The sequence below is a fragment of the Typopeltis vanoorti genome, chromosome 4 (assembly GCF_054136105.1).
Source record: "Typopeltis vanoorti isolate ZY-2024b chromosome 4, IOZ_Tvanoo_1.0, whole genome shotgun sequence".
Classification (NCBI taxonomy): domain Eukaryota; kingdom Metazoa; phylum Arthropoda; class Arachnida; order Uropygi; family Thelyphonidae; genus Typopeltis; species Typopeltis vanoorti.
Window position 1 is genome coordinate 20716921 of NC_143552.1, and position 22184 is coordinate 20739104.

A 22184-nucleotide genomic window follows, 5' to 3' on the forward strand; every position below is an offset into this window, starting at 1 on the left:
GTGCTGCTGCAATGTTGCTGTATTCTTGTTGTAATCCATTATCATCATTAACTTTACCTTGGATTGTTGATACTGACATTTCTTGGACAAGGAGAGTGTGGATGTTTCCACTATGAGGATTGACTTTTCATTTCTGTTTCCAAATCTCGTATTCGTGTTTCTTCAATGGCAGCAATTCAGTTCAGGAACTGTCTGCTTTCAGTCTCATAACGAAGCAGCAGTTCTGCAATCCTTTTGCGAGCCATTTGTTGATCTTCTATCATCTGGCTTGGGATCCACTTGGCAGCAACTTTTAACTTCAAGATTTCATTGGGAACTCTATAAAATGATGTGGTTGACACACTTGATTCATTTGCGATTTTATTACGTGTCTTGGACTAGGATGACGATAACCACCTTTGTTTCATCCTGCCCGTTTTGAATAGCCAGTTTTCACGATAGTAGGACGCCCACTGTCATAATATTCTGCAATTCCATTTCTACGAATTTCGCATAAAGCATCGTGAATTTCAGTTGAATTTTTTTTTCCTAGTCAAGTTTTCAGTTTTGTTGCCCCAACACTAGTCATTGCGCCATATCTGACCCGTCTTGGATTCTTTGGTCAGATTTTTATTTGACGTGAAGGTGGAAACTATTACATCATTCCACTGGCTACGCACTGTTGAGGAAATTTTGAAACTACTACCCTCATAATAGGTCGTAATACACTTAATTGAAAGAGCCAATTGAAGTTATGAATAAGATGAAAAGCCAAAAGGCTATTTTTTTCTGGCGAGGTTGTTATAAGTTAAGGGGATAAAAATCCCTTCTTGTTTTTCAGCCAGTAAGCGAAACTAAGATCGAACACTACGATCTGTAACGTTTCATGCCGACGAACTGTCAGCGTATCCAAGCGTAAGTGACCACTTGGTAGTGACACACGACGGCAACTCGTTGCAAAGGTGAAGCAAGCTTCCTCACTGTTCTTGATATTTTCTCATAATGTAAAACGCAGCTCTTAAGAGATGTAGTACTGTTTTACATTATGAGGAGAGGTCACTACCCAGACCGGTTTCAACCTTTTTTGAGGTCTCATCAGTGAGTAGCTAGACCTAGTTAATATCAGAGTTTAAGTGAAGAAAACTTACATACTTTTGCTATACGATTGACCGAAAGGTGTGTCACTATATTTCATTATAACATAGTATAACTAAGATGAAAAGCCAAAAGGCTATTTTTTTCTGGCGAGGTTGTTATAAGTTAAGGGGATAAAAATTACTGGCTGAAAAACAAGAAGGGATTTTTATCCCCTTAACTTATGAAGTTATGAATGTTCAGAACACACAGCATGTGAAATGTAATTATATTCGCATGTATATTCTTCATCCTTTAAAAATGGGTGCCAACATGTATAGTCGGTTCTAGGCGATTCACATATAGTGTGCATATTATACACAACAAATTGACTGTAGTCGCAAACCTAGAATGGTATAACAGTTGCTGTAATATCTTTAGCTACACTAATAATCTTTATTCATTGTAGAGATATATACACGCATTATATGATGGTAAAACAGGGCATTTTTATTCCATTTGTTCTTCCTCCATCATACTGCATGTGGTGTCGTCACTTGTGTAACCCACTAGAAGATAGATAAGTTCTCATTTTGTCTTCCAGGTTAGTCGATCATGTTATGAAACTAGTTCAAAATATTAAAGACAGGACTTTGCCTTCACGATCTTTAAAAGAGGTCAAATCGGCATTTCCCCTCTACCCTCTTTATGTAATTTGTGACCAGCTTCCATGGATGTCTTATTAAACATGTGGTTTTAGTCCTTTTTGAGCATTTCATTCGTGTTTAAAGGTTTATTTCGACATAACGTAGCAGTTTGGTAGAGTGGAGAATTTAACGACAGAGTAACTGGCAACTTCTTCTCTGCAGTGAAGTTTTCGTATGAATACGAAAAAAATTTAAGTGTGCTTTTGTTCAAGCAAGTGACAAACACACCAATTAAATTTTTTTCGTTTATCGTTTCGTTTATCTGTAATTATTTTTCTGTGGAGTACTAGAATGATTACTGAAAGTGACAACAGTATGAGCTGAATGCTTTAAATCAATTCCACCTTTATAAATGTGGAAGTTTTTAGGACAATATTGCTCATTCTTTGGAACTGTGGACTTTCTAAACATAATGAGAACTCATAACTCACAACACTGTGCGGAATTAGAAAAAAGGAGAATGCAAATGCACGAGTATGACTTGGTGCAAATTGGATTTATGCGCATCAGAGGATTCCGTGTTTCTGAATACGTTATGCTCATCACATGACGGTCCACTGCACCAATGAGAGAGTGAGGATGTCACGTCTTGATTTGGCTTAAAAGAAGACAAATTCACTATATGGTTGATTCGCGTTAGGCAATTTGTATATTAGAATCGACGTTTAGTTTTTTGATTCTTAATGTAACTGTTTAGTATTTCAAACTACAGATTCTTTATATTCGAATATCCAGTTTAGGAAACAGCAAAGTTCAGTTGGAATTAAATCTTCCTATGACTTCAGTCATGATCCCATGAGATTCATATATTATAATTGGTATTTCAATAGAAATGTTAATGCCATTTCCTCTGAGATCACAATTTATCGGTTTAAAAACGAACTAAATTGTTTCATTTTAAATGAAACTAATTAATTGGTTTTTAATATTTGCAAGTGTTCTGCTTTTTTTTTTTTTTTACTGAGATTTTGTTTCTTTGTTAGTACAGTAATTGAAAAGAGAAAGAAGGTAGTAGGAGGAAGTGACTGTTTTAAAAATACCCAACAAAGATGTATAACATCCCTTTGCCCTCTGGGACTGATGTTCTAATTATATGTTGTGTAGATATGTTGAGTAAAATTGCTTTAGAGGCTTCAGGTCTGCTTTTTGCATAAGAACGTTCGAATTAAACCAGGATTAGGATTATAGAAAACATCTCTGAGGCTGGAATGATCGGTCCTCATTAACCATAATTCATGGATGGAGAAACCAGTTACAGTTTCGGATACTCAATCTTCTATGTATATTTTTGGCATTTAATTGTTTCATACCGAAATTAATTCGATATATAATAGTGATAACTTACTAACTTTTTATTACTACTGCTTGAAGCTGACATGTCATTGATAACTGTCTCAACACAACAGTTGTCGCTCAACACAAGTGATGGGCGACAACTTTGCTTGCCAGAAAACAATTTTCTCATCTTCACTTTTATTATTTCGTTGTGAATTTTTCTGGCACATGCACTGCGTGTTATAACAAATATTGAGATAAACAGATGATGTTTATGTAATATACGTTTCTTATTAGGCATATGCAAGTCGTGCATGTTTATCATCATTCATATACACTTAAAATGTTTCTTTTTTTTTTTTATTTGGAATTATGGCTTAAACGACCAAGGCTGTTAAGCAAGTGTATTTGTGTGGTTAAATATATTTGCACTGTTCTCTAGCTGGTTTTGCGAGAAGAAAAACCCGCCGTTTCCATTTGAGACCAACTAACTCGCTTTCATTTGTAAAGCGAGTGTAAAGTTTATTCGCTTCTTAGACGGGAGTTCATTCAAGGTCTATCAGCCGAAGGGCAAATATCGCGTCACCCTTACGACTTCGTTACGTGCCGCTTTATTTTAGTTATCACAAACCCTCGCCTGTAGACTCCGAATTAAACAACCTGCGATCAAAGACCGAACACGCGCACACACATTACGTATTGGGGATACATAAAATCTCTGATTAAATAAAAACGAAGAAAAATGAAGGTGCAACAATATTAAAGAAAATCAGATAAAATTGTAAAATATAGCCAATAAATGATTTGGATTCAATAATGGGGGGGGGGGGGAATCATTAAGAAGACACGGAGATATAAGTATGTTGCATCCCCCCCTCCCCCCCAAAAAAAACCTCATAGAAAACATTTGCAGAATCTCAAATGAAATATCTCTAGATAATCAGTACTTGCTTTAATGGAGGCGCGAGTCCTTTATGGATCTCGGATGACAGTCCTGTAATGGACAATCCCTGATTCCATATGAAAGAAAAATTCTGGTAGTTGAATGGCTCCTTCAAGTGAACGTGCTGTTATTTCTAGTCTCATATTCGTAAAAAGCAGTCCATTAAAGTACCCAAGTAGGCTACTTGTGACATGCTCAGCAGTTACCGGCTTTAAGGGCAGCCGCTAATCTGCTTGCTTGTTTGCTGAAAATGTGTGCAAGGGCATCGAATAGTTTCATAATCCCTTCTTTTTCTCTCCGAATAGGTGATGATAATAACGAAGAAAGGTGGCAGGTAGGCTCTTTGCACTCTGTTCATGTAATATTAATGTTTCTTTACGATCACGGCTCTTCCCAAGTAGAACAATTTACAAATCCCGCATGACTCATTAAGTCGGCTTATGTGGCCAACATATTTGCTTATCTCAACGTGCAATATGAAAATGCAAAGGCCTGATAAAAAATGTCATTATGGCGGAAGATAAAGTTAATGCTTTTCTTTATAGATATATGGGAGTGGGGGGGGGGGGGGGGAGTGGAGGCTGACTATTCTCGTCTCGAAAATGAAAAATTTCGAGTGTGTTCAAAAGCAACTGCTTTTCCCAACTGACTTATTCAGAAAACGTTGTCGTAATAAATTAGAAAGGGGGAAAGCGGGAAAAATAGATTTAATCCTAACTAGACAGCAAGTAGTGTTTTTCTGAGCCTTTCATAAACACTGGCCAGAAATTTCAGTGTTGCAGGTCACTCTCGAGATAACACCGATTGCCTTTTAACAGTCTGGCTCTTGTTTCAGAATATTTAAATATTTCGTAGCGAATACCAAGCGCCTGATCACGTGATTATTTTAAGTGCCATAGCGGGTTGTGTGTACGATATGTAATAGTAAAATTTTATGTGTTACTTCTTTTGTTCCCAGATTCTAAACCTGTGTCCCACATAATAGCGTAGCTAGAATTTTTGAGTTTTATAAAGAATCCGTTGTGGATTTAATAGCGGATTTAACAATTGTTCGAATGTGCGTAAATCATAGTGCTTGAGTTAACAATCATGGGACGCTCTTTCACGAAAATGACCACAAGGTTATTGAACGTCCTGAATACGTTCTAGATACAGTCGCTACCCATTTACTAACCACCAGCTTTAACTTGAGACGTGCACAAGCAATTTCCACGGGGACCATGTGGGAAAATGATGCCAGAATTGGAGTTCGGTAGCCTCCACTTAGTTTTGTCCTTGTCTTCCCAGGTGTGTGAGGGGGGGGGGGGAGGTATATTGCGTGCAACACTACAACTAGACTATCAACATTTGAAGGAAGGACATGTTCTTTAGAAATTGCCAACATCTGCATATTATTTGTTTTTGCATTTATCTGTAGCACTCTTTACACACAAGTACTTTACTTACCGGACTGTATTCTTTGCACTTCCGAGGCGAGAGTGAGTGGTAAACATCGCGGTGCGTGTTGTCTAGTTTTATACGACAATACTGAGGCAAAGGTAATATTTAAGAATATAAGGCAAGCTTATATTACCTGGTCTAGCACACTGGTTTTCGAAGTTTGGCAATCCAAGCATCTGAAAAAGTACTCTATTGAGTGGGAAATTATATCTTAGTGGCCGAGGAAGGTGTGATTTCTTTCTTTTAGAAAGGCCAGACCTGAATGTCAGCCGAAGAGGAGAAATCTGATCTTGTTTAGCGATGTTGGTATTGTCGAAGATAAGGGATGGATTAACAGATCATCTTTTGTGCTGTCATTGGGCAAACTATGGCTTGATTTGAGACAGTGGAGATCATGTATTGGAGAGTATCTTAGGGTTGCATTGACAGAGAAAGCTGTCCACCATGACTTGCGGTGAATGACCAGGGAATTGTTAATTTTCTGAGCAGTCTCCTATGCCAGACTCTTTCTACTTTTCCACGACATCTGTCCAGGTAGTAATACGTTGAGATAGCTGGCTCTCTATTGGTGTGTAAGTGGCGAAGAAGTTGATCGTTTTTTACTATTTTAGAAAGGACTAAGTGAAGACAATGAATGGGTTGACACTTTGATAGCAGACTTTTTGGAATGGGCTGAATATAAGCTGTTAATTACTTTACAGAAAATACAGAGTATGACTGGCGGAATCCTACGGTTTTATAAACTGACTTGTTTCGTTTTTAAGACAACCACCTTGCTTTTAGTGCAGTAATTATAATCTCTACATTGAGTTATAGACAATTAAAGTTAACCTTAAGAATTCAGTGTTGGTTTGAATTCTCTTGACGTGTTTCCCTTTGCATATGTCTCGTCATTGATTTGTATTCAGGTTTTTCAGCTGCTTATATATATTTACTGTATTTGTGATTTTTAGAAGAATTAATAGAATTTTATTGTATAATAATCTTGTATTGCTAATTCAAGATTTCAGAATTTGTTTTTACAACTTTATGTCCTTGTTCTTAAAATAAATTATTAAGAATACTTTACTCTTACTTCACTTATTTAGTGCACGTTCCTATTCCTAATTAATTGTACTGCATTACTAGAGGTTTATACTCATAATTATCTTTCTGTGAGTATCACAAATTCTTACTCTTCAGTACAGACATTCATACGTTTCATGGGTTATTTTCTAATGGAAAATATTTGCATTTCATATTTTTGAAAACGGGACACGGCATACAAAAACTAAAAAAAAGATTTTTTTTACTGCACCTACCCTATTCAACTTTTCACTCCTTCCACTTTTTTCCCCTTCCCGTTCTCGCTGTTTGGTCACAAAAAATTACTTTTCTTTTTCACTTCCTCTACCGTATTCATAGTTCGTAAGAGGAAAGGCTTTGCAAATTACTTTTTTGCCAACCGCCACTATAGCGCTGCCAATTAAACATACTGGATTCGTTTTATGTGACACACGCGCGCTCCTTCCCCAGTTAATGCTAAAAATTTCGACATGAAAGTTTTCTCCGTCCGCACTGACGTTTAAATAACCTCCTAGTACTTAGAAAATATTCTTTTCACGTTATGTAATTAAAACCACACTAGTTATTTTTAGAATATTTTGTTGATAATTAGCATCACAAGTTGTCTCTTTGCAGAGATGTAATACAGATATAAGAATTAAGTCTCATTCGTTATCAGGATATCGACATAGTTTGGGCGGAATAGAAACAAACCTTCTGCCAACTTTTATTCTTCATAGGGAGCATGCAGTATTCTTTCATTGCTAGTTCTTGGAAATGGGCAGGACATGGTCTCCATCGCATCAACCACTGCTGGACTTAAGGTGACGAGAGTACGACAAACTGCTGGCATCTCGTGTTCCTAACTCCAACTACTATTATTCTTATTAGTAGAAATGATCGTATGTCTGTGGTTACGGTTCAGTTTTTTTGAATTACTGGATTAAATTCCAGATTTTTTGGAACAAAATCCCACTTGCTTTTGGTAGGTGTCAACTGCCAGCCCGGGGAGGAAAAAAATTTCTTGCCAGTGATTTAGAATCAAAGTACAGTTTTTTTTTTTTGTTCTTTCTTTCTCCCCGAAGGCTTATTATCATGAAGTTACTATGAGTTGCGCAGATACATTTCTTATTACCTGGTGTATTATAATGTCTCAGTGTTACATTTTTATCACCCCCCTTTCTTTTTTTTTTTTTTTTTTTAAAGTATGACTTGAACATTTTTATATAAATGAAAAGGGGGGGGGGAGATGACATTAGATACTGCTGAAGACCATGGTAAGGAACTTGGTATCTAGATTTCTTAATATTAGCATTTTATGCAATCTGCTTGCATTCTGAGCCATTCGGTTTATTTTTCTCATTCTGAATCACTTTTCTTGTCTTCTTCGTCTTATTATTGCTCGTGTTCCATCGACTGTTGACGATTCTGTTGTCGTTGATCTGTTCTCTCATTCTGGCTTATGACATTGGCATTCCAGTGCTGTTTTCACACTTTTTTGTCTATAGGATATCTGCCAGTTTTGTTTGGTTTGTGATCCACCCCGAAAGGATCATCAAGTCATTGTTCCTGAACGTACAGCCGGCTATTTAAACCATACTCCTGATGTTTTGTAACTTAAAGAGCTATAAGTTCCAGGTAGTTTGTATCCACGAAAGCGGTGATGTGTTATATGCAAAACAGCTTCTCTCACTGCTGTTGCTTCGCATTTTAAAGGTGTTTTCACACTTTGTGCCTGCTGTTGCAATATGTTGCATGTCACAAGTCAACCCTCTCTGACAGCCGCTTCCTGTTGGCGGCTGCCACGTGCTTCAGTGAGGTGGCAGTCGCGAACGCAAAATTGTTTCAGAACACACAACTGAACACACTTGCAAGTATTTGTATATTTTTTAAAAGCTGGCTAATGAATAACATTTGAAGTTTTTAAAAATATCAGATATCTAACCGACTCGGCTATATAATGGATCCATAGTAGGGGAAGTCTCCCTTTTCCACCTTAAGAAATTCGAATAAAAATATTCTGAATTTTAATGCTTAACAGTGTGTGTTTTTAATTATTGAAGCTCGAGGACAAACACATTAGTTCGTATCAAGAAGATATCTTGATAACATTCGTTCCTGTCCTTTGAATAATTATTTCTGTTTACAGAAAAACACTGTGGTAATGGAGTCGTTTGTTACCTGAATCTGCCGCTTGATTGCTAGTGGCGCTTTGGTCGAAGCGCTTAGTAGCACAGTACATGCATGTCATTTTCTGGGTGAACGTGAATGGCACAGCTGGCACGAGACGCCCTGACGTTGTTTGGAAAATTAGTGTGGAAATGGCAGGATTGTTATAGTTCTGATCCGCCCATCATTGTTGTTGAGCCACTGGAAAGTGTTTGATGCATCTTCGCGCTTCAGTGCCAAGGCAATGACAGTGGACTTGTTGCTTTATAATAAGTTTTAAACGCTAACATTTCCTTCTTGTGCATGGAGGTGTTCTGAAAACTGAATAAAATTTTCATTGAATGCTCGATTTAGTCTCAACCGCGATTGTATTTGCCGTATGGCAGCATTGCACTAACTGTGCAGCCATGTGGTCGGAGCAATGCACTTAAATTATTACAGCGATCAAGTTAAATTAGCATAATTATTTTATTTTTCTGTCTGATATCATCAGAGATTTATTTCTGGATCTTTGTTTTCGACATTACGAGAAGTGCAAATTTCTTTTTATCAAGCTCTTGAAAGAAAAGATATGGTTTTATCGAATGTGTTTCATAATTTAACTAATTTATTTTATTGTAATTATTTGTGGATTATCCATTAAAGCAGCTCGAACTATTTTCCTGCAGACGATAGTGCATATCACGCGCTTTCAATTGAACTGATGTTCTCTTTTTTGTGATTGTTTTCCTATAGTTGTGTTGAAAATGGCTGCTTTCATAGCCGAAAATTCTGCAAATAAGATTTAAATGAATATGATTCCATTATTAATTAGTTGTAATGAAAGAACTACAAAAAAAAAAAAAAAAATCAGCTAATGCCTTTTTATTCCCGTATACGGGAGTAGGCGAGGCCATTTAGCCCTATCTAACTTTTGGAGACTGAGTGGGCAGTTCAATCTCCACTGGTACCAATCAGAGATAGATAGCCCAAGGCTATCACTAATTAAGCGGTACTCAGTGAAGAGAGACGGCTCAAATGTGCCGCCATCTCGTGGTCCCTAACAATATATTTAATGTCTGAAATAATGTGGGTTCTACGGTCGATTTTCTTGAGTTTACAGGACGAAAAACCCGAGTTTCCGGGAGGAAAAACCTGCTTTGCCCGTGCCAGAGATCGACTAAATCCGGAACCGGTCGAAAAAAGGCTTAGAAAAATTTCCTCTAGTCGCCGACTGCACTCGAAACCAAGTCTTCCTTCTTGCGGCCAAGCGCCTTGGTTGGCAAACGCCACATCCACTGAGCTACACAGGCTCTTTGAAAGAGCTACATTATAATAGTATTATGTTATCTAATCCAACTTGCTGAAAGTTTTTGTATTCGTACCTTATGGGTAGTTGCGTTGAAATGTTAAGCAAGTAACTGGATATCTTTTTTAATGAGATAGTGACACAAAAAAATGATGGCTTTTATGTTCATTTGTGTAGTGCGCTTTCCGAAAATTAAAATTTCTCAGTAATCTTCCTTGTTTGAAGATAATTTCTTATACTGTTACTATAATAATTATAATAATACTTTTTTGTTTGTTTGTTTTTATTTTATGGCCCTTCTCACCTTTACTGGATTCACCTTCATTTACAATTTCTAAAATCGGTGAGCAACTATTATTCGCCAGTCTATATGCAAGTTGTTGGGAGAATTTGGATTGGTATTTGGAATCAATACTTTGTAGAGCCATTTCCAATTTTTCTTTCAGTCGCGTCCACAGAGTAGAAAGATATGAAGCTGTCAGTTATACATTGCAATAACTCTCCTCACACTGGGGGAATTTAATAAATAGGATTTACGACACAGAAGTAAAAGAATGATGGTATATATACAATCGTGACAGATGCACTTCGCAGTAGCAGTCAATAGTCAGAGTGTAATCACTTTAATTCCAAAGAAAATTCGACTGGGTTATAATGGGAAAAATACACGCGGAATTTTCAATACTTTTTTTTATTAATGGTTTTAATTTTATTATTATTTTGGCAGTCAATAATCCTGCTGATCTAATTTTGCTATATACTACTTAATTTCAAGTCTAGAAGACTGTGTATTCAAAGCTACCACATGACAAGGTGATTACTGAATTATATTTCGAATAATTTGCATTAATTACAAATCCAAGAGGAATTATGCCAATCTGGTTAGCATACTCGCTTTCCGGCTAACAGGTCGTGGGTTCGTCTCCCACTGTGGGCATGGATGTCTGTAAAAGCCTGCTCTGAGCAAGCTTGTGTAACTCCTTGAGTTTATAAGTCTTGTCTTTTTTTTTTTTTTTTTTATACATCTTTTACATAAGATTCCGACGACAGCACAAAAATGTGACAATTTTTAGGCACTTTAGGTAAAGTAAGCCACTATCTGGAACATGCATCTGGAACAGCTCCATTGATTTTAATAATGATCTTGAATATCAAAATTCGTTGAACTAATTCAAACCAAAAAGGAAATTATCATTCCGAATCGTTTATCAATAAAATTTGAATTTATAGAAACAACTGAAAAGCTTCTTACATCAAGCAGTCTTTGAAGATAAAAGGCTTTATTACTGAAAAGTACTGCATTGCACCCCCTGCCCATATGACCGAAGGTTTATCACGATATTAATAATTCTTTACATACCATTCATTTTGAATTGCCAGATATTTTCATTATCTTCTCGAGAATTATCATTATATTTGAGAAACTTACTTTAGTCAAAGAAAACTCAGTTGGATGGTGGCATTTTTTTGTAAAAATCATACAAATGTGTCAGAAGTTATTAAAATCAATGGAGCTGTTTCACTACACTCCTCCCACCATTGTTACGGAATAATTTGCGTACAGAACAAGTGTATTAGTGGCTTACTTTACCTAAAAGTGCCTAAAAATTGTCACATTTTTGTGCTGTCGTCGGAATCTTATGTAAAAGATGTATTAAAAAAAAAAAAGACAAGACTTAGAAACTCAAGGAGTTACACAAGCTTGCTCAGAGCAGGCTTTTACAGACATCCATGCCCACAGTGGGAGACGAACCCACGACCTGTTAGTCGGAAAGCGAGTATGCTAACCAGATTGGCATAATTCCTCTTGGATTTGTAATTAATGCAAATTATTCGAAATATAATTCAGTAATCACCTTGTCATGTGGTAGCTTTGAATACACAATCTTCTAGACTTGAAATTAAGTAGTATATAGCAGGAAGATGGCATTCATTTTGGAAGAAATTTTAATCCTGGATGGAGTTTACTGTCTGTTATCGTGTTAAGGAACTTATAGCTTTCATGATCATTGATGGGCGCTATTACTTGTTAAATTGTGTATAAATCGTTTTAAATATATAATTTACTAAATAACATCATACAAGAATGCGATTACGAAACGCATCTTTTCATTATGATTTTATCATTTTCATACTTACTTTTTTCTTAAAATTATCCTGAGCAAAAGTAGTTTCCCTCTCTTAGATTTCGTTATTGTACAGCTTTGTTTTTCTCTTCCTGTTGGTATATTTTAAAGTGTTTTTTTTTCCCTTTATCTTAAAGTGTCTAAGAGAGAATACTTTTTCGTCATCCTGCGTCTGCGCATGTTTTACTTGCGACCATTCATGAATCTAAACCTAATTGACTTTTTTAAGACACAAAGATTTGTTGTACATATAAAGATTAAGGCCAACAAGCAAGTGTTTGTCTTTTAATTGGGTGCGTATTGACGCTTTATTTTGTTGGAATTTTTTAATTTATTTTATTTTATTTTTCGTGTGAATAAACACTTACTTCGGAATTCAGTCCTTGTCTGGATTTGAACCCACGTGTTTTCAACTAACGCCATTTGTTTTCCAGACTGCGACACTCCATTCAGAATGCAATGCCGAAAACGTATATTCGAATTGTATCGGATATTTTTAAATTCACTCTTTATAACGTTAAGGTTCTAAATTTTAACTGACCTTTTAAAAACTCATGCAACCCTCATTGAGACGAAAATTGTTGCTCTGTTTATTTCTGTTATGTTTATATTCTGTTTAGTTGCATTTTAAACAGTGCAGGTCTTCAGTATTTCAAAGTATTGCACAGATATGCATTGTTTCTATTATTTTTAAGTGCTCTTTAGTAGAATTTAATACGATGTGACTTTTGCTTTTCTTGCAGGTTCACGTTAGACATAACGAAGCCAATGCCACGAACAACAATGAAAACACCAGGCCTTGTGAGGAGGTGAATGGACCTCAACGAACCGCTTCCAGGGACCATCTTAGTGACGTAAGCTGTTTTTCCCTTGCTCTACCTTAATTAACAGTGCCTGTATAACACTGAATAGCTATTTCCCTAAGATAAGAGGAACTGGCTGTAATACTATCAACCGAAAACTCATTAAGTTCTAACGAGAAATTCTAACCCCCTGCTTAAAAAAACGATAAAATAAAATAAATTTAAAAGAAGATTTTTATTTGTTCTTCTTGGCGTTTTAATAAATGGTAACATCAGAATGTAGCATTGAAATAGCAGAATTGTATTGCAGCAGTAATAATTTTATAGCAGTGTTGTATTAATATACGCGCAATGCATTTGTACACAGTTTGCTGGCTTTTATTTTCAAGACTGTACCTGTCCTAAGTCATCGGCGACAACGCCGATGCAAAAATTTTGATTTAAGACTCCGTAATATTTTCGACAATTGTTTTATTAATCTCATTAATACATGATAATTGTCATTAAGCTTTCAGACCGTTTCAGAAGAATACTCGAGTTTCATTTCTCGTCAAATACATTTGGTTTCGGGATTATCGACGTCATTTCTCACTGGAGATTATTTGGTTCCTTTCATCTTTTGTTTTGAAGACAAGAGTTCTGTGGATATCCTTACACATCGCTACTGCAGGTGAATAATAATCAAATCCTCTTAAGGGTAATGTTCATGTACGAATGACAACTTCTTTTTAGTTTCATATAATATTCACTTGCACTTAATCTCGTCGTACTTTTAAAAAAGAAATATGTTAAAATTGCCTATTCAGTTAGAATCGCTGTCTTTATACCCAGAGGACCTTGATGACTTGAGTGCAACCTTGTGTGTTGCAGTCCCCGATGGCAAATTTGAACAGCCCGAACAGTTGCGTACTGAGCTCAGAATCCTTGAAAGTCCAGGCGAAACTCTCCATTTAGTTGGCGAAATATAGAAAACTTAATGAGTATATGTCTGCTACATTCTCCGATAAACGAAGGCTGCTGTCGACAACTCTAATCAACACGTTTGTATTCCTAAATTGATTTTCATCGTTTTACCACTACTCAGCACGAATATTAAACCTCATCATGTGTGTGTGTGCGCCAAATCCAATTTTTCACTTCCTGGAATGCAGTGGGGAAGGGGGGGGGGGCTCTTTCAGCTGTGCCCCAATGATGACTGAACTCAAAAAAAGTCCTTTTTTTAAATATCTTTAATTTGGTCTCCATATATTGGTTAATAATCGCAGTGGTGTAAATTTATTGCGCGTGCTTTCTTCCAACTGCAGATGTTCACCAGATAACTGCATGATGCTATTTTAAATGTTTTCTCCCTTCGGACTGTGCCAGAGGCAAGCAATTATTTTAACCTGAAGAGCTCTAGCAGAGCGAAAATCGTAACGTTCTTATATATAAAATCTCTTTTGTGAATAAATTGAGCAGCGAGCTTTTAAATCATCGTTATCTGGTTCTCTCTTTCATCCTTAATAACCATTCAGTATTAAAATAAAGATAAAGTGTGCTCTATTAAGCACAGCTGGCTGTTTCATAGTTCTGATTTAAGACCTCCCGTGGCAATAAGTCGCTGGTGAATGAGGTTTCCACAAGAGATCCTGTAAACACTGGCTGATCGATAGGAGAAAATTAAGCCCAAAAGGACGTATATTTTAGTCCACTGTTGTCGATTAATAACATTTTCAAAAGGCTCTCTTTTATCGAGCTTGGAGCAATATGTTTTCATTTGTTTAGTTTAGGGTAATGGAAGTTTAAATGCAATGACTGCTATGCAAATCGAGGCCGTGCACTAGACTGTTATTAGGTTGGCCTCGTTACTCCCCCCCCCCCCCCTTAATAGCAGCATGCACAGAAAACGAATCTCGACAATGTTGGCTCGCCTTGTTTGAACGTCAATTGTGGGTGGGGGGGGGGGATTTATGGACCAGAATGGAACTTGTGTTTGTATGTGCGCGTGCTCATCTTCCTGTTGATGGCTTCTCATTGTGCACGCTTCGTTCCGTTTCCTCGATCACTGCCTGGTGCCGCAGCTACTGATTTGCAAATTTTTCGCAGTTATTAATCTCTCGCGCGCACGGGCAGCGGGCCAGAAATGGGCTAGCAGTGTTGACCGTCATCAGCGGGTAATTATAGATCTCAATTGAGAAATCAATCACCTGTCTTGTAGTTCAACTGTTGTGTTGAGACTCGACCACGTGCCCGCCTAGCAGCGAGCACGCGAAATGCTTTTTATTAACCAACTACTGCGGTTCGGGTGAGAAATTGACTGTCTTGTGGGTTGATGAAAATGACATATGTACCTCTTAGCAGCCTGATAGATGGGGGAGGCTAGACGGCACCTTTACTCTGCAAAATGATTTATTTCGATGTCTTTCTGCATTGGAAGCGCGCGAGTGTGTAACATGCAGTTGTGATTATTACTGCATGTGCAACCAAATAATCTGGACGAAATTCTAATTTGTGCAGCCACACTTTTAATGGTAAAATCATTGGCGACTGCTGCTCGAAAATGCGCAAAATAAAATCCAGTTAAATAATGAACTTCATCTTTGTTCTTCTCAGATGCTCTATTAATTTCACCAGCTACTAGTAAAAAAAAACTCTTTGCGATAATCGAAGACGGTTTACGGAGTTCATTTGTTGTTTTTGCCCGTAGTTATTTTCCAAGTGTAATTGTACACTTGAATTCCGAAGGGTCAGTTGAATCTGACAGGGTGAAATATTGTGTCGATTGGTTACATTATAGCATACGCTTGAAAGTGTGCGAAAATATTAGTTATGATTGCCACACTACTTATGTACGCACTCTTGAGATTGCAGTACGAATATAGCGTACGTTTTTCAAGCAAGCGAGTAAGAAATTCTTTGGCAAATGAACACACAAAGGATTTGCATGTTAGCTTAGGTTTAAAAAAATTTGTAATATCACATGTTAAGCCTAAATCCCTGTCTTGAATGCGTGTTTAGTTCAGTTTTTTTCGTTACTATTTACGTAATTCTTGTATCGGAAATTGATTTCAAAAAATCATAAATGTGTCTCTTATAACAATATGGGCTTTAGAAACTAGTTAATATTTAAAAATAAATAAATAAAAACCAGAAAGATGATAAATATTAGAACGTCTTTGATATAATCTCTACACATTTAAGATTAAAAAATAATAATAAATCCTCATAATCTCGGTGCTGCAAATTAGTCTTTGTAGAATTAGCAGAAATCGCTGCTTTATCTCCAAAACCTAATTATTGATTTTTTTTTTTTTTAAATTGGCGAATCTATAGTACAGACATAATCTTATGAACAAGCTCATCTTTGACTTTTATAAGGAATTTGAGGTCTAGTCTGAATTAACTATTCAGAAGGCCTGCTTTAGATTATTTTTGAATGATTGTGGCACACTAAATAAGCTCTTTCCGCTTCTCATATTATACGTTGTGCGTTTAACATCCAGTGTTTATTTTATAAGAAGGAATGTAATGTCGGTATTTTGTATCGATACATCTATCTTACATTGCTACTTTTAAGCTATCATAAAAGGTCTGTTTTCTAAAGATATATATTTTTATTTTGTGAAAGCCTATTTTTTTTAATGTAACTTACGAAAAGCTGTTAGCGCGTATTAGTACGTTCCGTACTAACCCTTATCCAGGGTTTCGGAACGTACTTTGTACGTTCCGAAATCGTGCTCTAGAGCAGTGCTTCCAAACTGTGGGTCGCGGTCCCCTTGGGGGACGTAGGTTTTGTTGAGGGGGGGGGACGTAGGTTTTGTTGAGGGGGGGGGACGTGAAATAATGAAAATCAATTTAAAATATTTTAAGACTAAGTAGATTTTTTTTATCTTAAAATAAACTTATTTAATTTTTATTATTTCTTTTTTGTTATTTTTTATATTTTAATGGAAAAAATCACACATTGGTTCACAAATTTTGCTTCCTGCGTATTTCGGCGCTTAATGAATATTAGTAAATATATGCTTATTTATATAAGTTTCATTTCAAAGCAGAAATCTAAGAATTGCAGTTTGAAATATTTCACCTGATATTTGCTTTTTTTGTGTGAAGCAGTATTGAAACACATCCATCACATTAAATTGTTATTAAACTTCTTTTATGTTTTTAATTCTTTCTTTATTACTAATCATTTTACTTTTCATGTGCTTGCTGAAAATGTACAATAACAGTGTATCTATCTATATAAGATAATGTGTCATATCAAATGTGTATGTATGAATGCTAAAAATGTAAACATTTGATTTTTGCAATATTCGCTGTGTATGTTTTGCATCGAATATAAATGCAATAAATATTATAATAATATATGTCTATATTACGATTTTTTTTCGGGGGGGCCGTGAAATATTTTAATTTTTTCAAAGGGACCCCTCACATCCAGAAGTTTGGGAAGCACTGCTCTAAGAGACCAAATATAAAACTTCTTCAAGCCAACTTCTGTCCTTTAATTACTAATCTTTAGTATATTTTTTCTGCGAAACCATCAATTTCTGAGCTGTTATTACGATCCTAATGTTAATTCCATCGTATAAATGAGAAAAAATATTAAGAATGTTCATACATAATTACTGAGGTAGTCATCAATACGTTACCGTGAGTTGACCTACTCTTTTATTCATTCCCAAAATTTTGCGAAATTTAAACCTGCCTTTTTTGTTGTTTTCTCAGGTCGACAGCCAACGAAATCCTGATACTTATTCAAAAATGAAGACAAGAAATAAGCTGAATATTGGAACATGAAATGTGTTGCAATAATGTTTCATAAAAGAGTTGGAAAGTTAATCACTACGATAATTAACCATAGTGACAGAATCATGGCGATAAACATTCAAAATGAATCAGTAAACCTCAATATTTTAATGGTCTACATGCCAACATCACAACATAGGATGAAGAAATAGAAGAAATTTATGAACAAATAGAAGAAATCTGGAGCATTGGGGGAAGAGAGCAATGATAATGTTTCAGGAAGATTTGGTCTTGGACATAGGAATGAAAGAGGAAAGCAATTAATAGAATTTTATACACAAAAACAGTTATAGCAAATACACTATTTCAAGTTCCTGGAAAGCACCTGGGGATTCAAATAGATATCAAATAGATTATATATTGGTCAAGAAAAGATACAGAAACCAAATAAAAAATTGCAAAAGCTATCCAGGTGCCGACATTAGTAGTGACCATAACCTTGTCTTAATGAAAACAGAATTGAAACATAGGAAACAAATCCAAAGATACAAACCAATAAGATGGAACCTTGAAAAATTAAAGAGTAAAGAAGTAAAGAGAGGATACCAAGAGGCAACTGATCATAACATTCCAGAAGACATAAATAGTCAGAATAATATTGAAAACCAATGGAATATGATTAAAGAGTTGATTACAAATTCATCAACTCAATTATTGAAAAATGCAGACATTGGATAACAGATGAAATACTTGGCCTTATGGATGAAAGAAGAAAATATAAAAATGCTATTAAAGAAGATGTAGCCAAATACAAATATCTTAAAAATCAAATTACAAGAAAATGTAGACAAACCAAAAAAGAATACCTGGAAGAACAGTGTAATAACATAGATGAATTATTTAAAAAAGAAAACGTAGAGAAAACCTATAAAGAAATTAACAAACTGACTTTCAAATTTAACAAGAACAGCAAAAACAATGCCATCAAAGATGAAAATGGAAAATTACTAATAGAATCTGAGGATATATTAATGGAATGGAAGAATTATCTTGAAAATCTCTATAATGGCGACGAACTTGATGTTGATATCAGCATAGAAAATCAAAATAAAGATAATCTAAGATAATCAATAATACGAGAAGAATTTGATAAAGCACTGTCCGAAATGAGTAAGGGAAAAAGTCCAGGTGTAGACAATATTCCTATAGAACTGCTACAAAATCTAGGTAATAATAGCCCAAATCTATGATAGAGGAGAAATACCAAAAGAGTTTATGAAATCAACCATAATACCAATACCAAAAAAGAATAATGCAAACAAATGCAGCCAATTTAGAACAATAGCTTTAATCCTACATGTTAGCAAAATTCTGCTAAAAATTATTCAAAATAGAATTTATTCAAAAATAGATTGTCTATTGGATGAAGACCAATTTGGATTCAGAAAGAATAAAGGAACAAGAGAGGCAATACTCTGTTTAAGAACAATAATAGAGATAAGATTATACCTTAGTCAAAATACTTACATTTGCTTCCTTGATAAAGTAAACCAGCAAATACTCCTAAATTATCTAACTAATATCGGCATAGATTTGAGGGATAGGAAAATAATTTATCAAATTTACAATAATCAAAACGGACGGATTAAAATCAATGATAAGGAGAAAATAATAAATATCAGGAGTGGAGTAAGACAAGGATGTATACTTTCACCACTTTTATTTAATTTATATATTGAAAAGGCCATTCAGGAAACTAAAGATAAAATAAATAGTGTCATAAAGATAAATGGTGATCAAGTAATGTGTATGAGATTTGCTGATGACATAGCCCTTGTAGCAGAAAACAGAAGAATATTAAAAACAATGCTACAATTACTAAATAATAACCTTGAAAAATATAAAATGAAAATCAACACAGTTAAGACTAAAATCATTGTTACAGGCAAAATCCCTATCAATATAGAGCATATAGACATCAGCAAGAAACAAAACAAAAAAAAAAAAAACAAGTGAAAGGTTTAAATATTTAGGAAGCCTAATAACAGAAGATGGCAGAACAAAAGAAGACATAAGATCAAGAATAAACAATGCAAAAGCCCAATTCTCTAAGATGAAAAGCATTTTAACAGGAAACCTCAACCTACAATTGAAAACAAAATTAGTAAAGACATTGATATGGAGCATTGCACTGTATGGATGTGAAACCTGAATTCTAGGCAGAGAAGATGTAAGAAGATTGGAGGCTTTTGAAATGTGGTGCTGGCGCCGCATGAACAAAATAAAATGGACAGAAAAAAAAATCAAACGAACAAGTCCTGAGAGAGATAAACGAAACAAGAACTCTAATTAAATCGATCAAAATTAGAAGGGATATGTGGTTTGGACATATACTTCGATATGATGGATTTGTGAAAAGAATAACTGAAGGCAAACTAGAGGGGAAAAGAAGAAGAGGCAGACCAAGGAAAAGCTTTCTTGACCAAGTCAAAGACAGCACAGGTTTGAGGAGTTACCAGGAGGTTAAGTAGAAAGCCATTGACAGAGCGGAATGGAGGAAATTGCTGCTGAGCTACCAATCCCAAGACTGATGCAACTGATGATAGGACTTCTATCACCGAAAGGTTGTAAATATGGTACATTAATAAAATAATATATGTATTTTGCCATCCACGAATTTAAAAAAAAATACATAATTCGAAACACTGCTCTAGAGAACCAAATATAGAACTTTTTTCAAGCCACTTCAGCTTGAAAAAAAGTTCCATCTTTCCAAAAAGTTCCGAACTAAAGACAGTTGCGAATATCCTTGCTCATGGCAAGATTGGAACCTGCAGCTTATTGGTTGAAGAGCGGGTACGTTAACCAAGGAGGCCGACATTCTACCGACCAATTACTAATTAATTATTCTGACTAATTGCATGATTTCCTAGATCATAAAACTAGTGAATCCTCTCTTCCAAAGTTTGTAAACTCTGCAGCTTATTATTACTAATTACCGAATATCAAGTCATTATATTCCTGATGAATGCCTACGTAGCGTAGTCGGAGCAACGACGCTTTTTAGTTGAAAATACATTGTTTCTACCCGATATTCTTTGCTTGGTATACCGGATTACCTGTTATAACAGATAATCCTGTATTTCAACTAAATGTAAATTAGGTAGTTTAAAATGGACATATATGCTAATGGACAGAGTACTTGTACGCAAAATCCAAACATAACACGCCTTATAGATTTGGTGGGTGTCAGACATCCGGCCATTCACATACACCTCATGCTTTCCGACAGAAAGCAGTTCATCTGGTATACATCCGGAAACGTTTTCCTACTGTTGCTTTTCTTGACAATGTGCAACACTTAAATCCTAAAATTGGTTGTCCGGTTAGTTACCTGTTCCATTTTTAGGTAGAGCTAAGCTATCCATCGTGTTGTCGTGGTTGCTTTGTGCTTGACTGCTAGTTTTTCGTTTTGCTTCACTTCGTACTTAGTGAACTGTAACTATCTGAGGTTCATGCAGTTCGCGAAGAGTGTCTTAATGTTATTGCTTCCTTCAGTTCAGGATGATTTCTGTTTTCTTAATTTATTTACTATAAATATCTCTTTGTTTCTGGAAACGTGTGAAATAACATTAGAGCTATTTATAGCCCCTGGAATCGCACCACGCAGTTTAAAAGTTAATAACCTCAAAGAATCATAAATATTTAATTAATGTATTTATGTTAACAAGTTTAAACTCACGAGAATTGCTCTGGATGGGGGGGGGGCAGACACTAAATCTTACTAAATAGTGATTATTTCACGTCAGTTTTAGCGACAAAGCTATTTGATTTGCCACTAATTTACATAAAGTCAGCTTTAAAATACTATTTTTATCGATTCAACTCAATTCTTCTTAATTAACAATTTCATTATATTGAACTTGCTATCGTATTTGGATAAATATTTCCAGTATTTGAAAATTTCTTGAATTGTCTTCAAGATTTTAATTTTCTGCATTCAATTTACTGAGATTTTCTGGCTCTATAATATCCCAATTGCGACCAAACGAGTTATCTGCTTTGTATCTAATGGTTTGCTAAGGGCTACTTCCAACTCCCATGGGAAGGTGGTTTTGTGGTGTCTGACAATAGATAAATTGTGAATATGTTTGTTACAGCTAGGCTAAGAATGATCATTTCCCTTTGTTTTTGAACAAATGCGTTATTAGATAAACAGGACTTTATTGATTAGTTTTATTTGATCATTGACTAGAGTTGAAGCTATCAGATTATTTGAAAGATAGTTAAAACGTTTCATAGAGACAACTAGTAAAACATGGCAAACCAAAAGAGGTTAAAATAGAGCATTATAATTTTAATTCACCATTAAATATTCGTGCATATACATCTCAGCTTTTATTTATTATTTCTTTTTTGACCAAATTCCTGTTTATCACCGATAGTTCAACAGGTAGCAGGGTCTAAAATTTCATGAGAAAATTGTCATTTATGAACAAGTTCTTGTTAATGTAAATCACAGGAATAGTTCAAGAAAATTCCACATATTCTTCGTTTTTTCTTCTGATTCAATCATTTTATCGTTTTTTTTTTTTTTTTTTTTTT

The 22184-nt window shown here is 35.3% G+C and overlaps 1 protein-coding gene across 1 annotated transcript in view; it reads left to right on the forward strand.

Annotated features, from left to right (window-relative positions):
* The window catches only part of LOC150107152 (uncharacterized), an 868219-nt gene that overhangs the window by 345271 nt on the left and 500764 nt on the right, over positions 1 to 22184 (forward strand). Inside the window, exon 3 of the mRNA XM_090391665.1 lies at positions 12789 to 12899. Coding sequence (XP_090247791.1) covers positions 12789 to 12899 — 111 coding nt within the window. The remainder of the gene's footprint in view (positions 1 to 12788; positions 12900 to 22184) is intronic.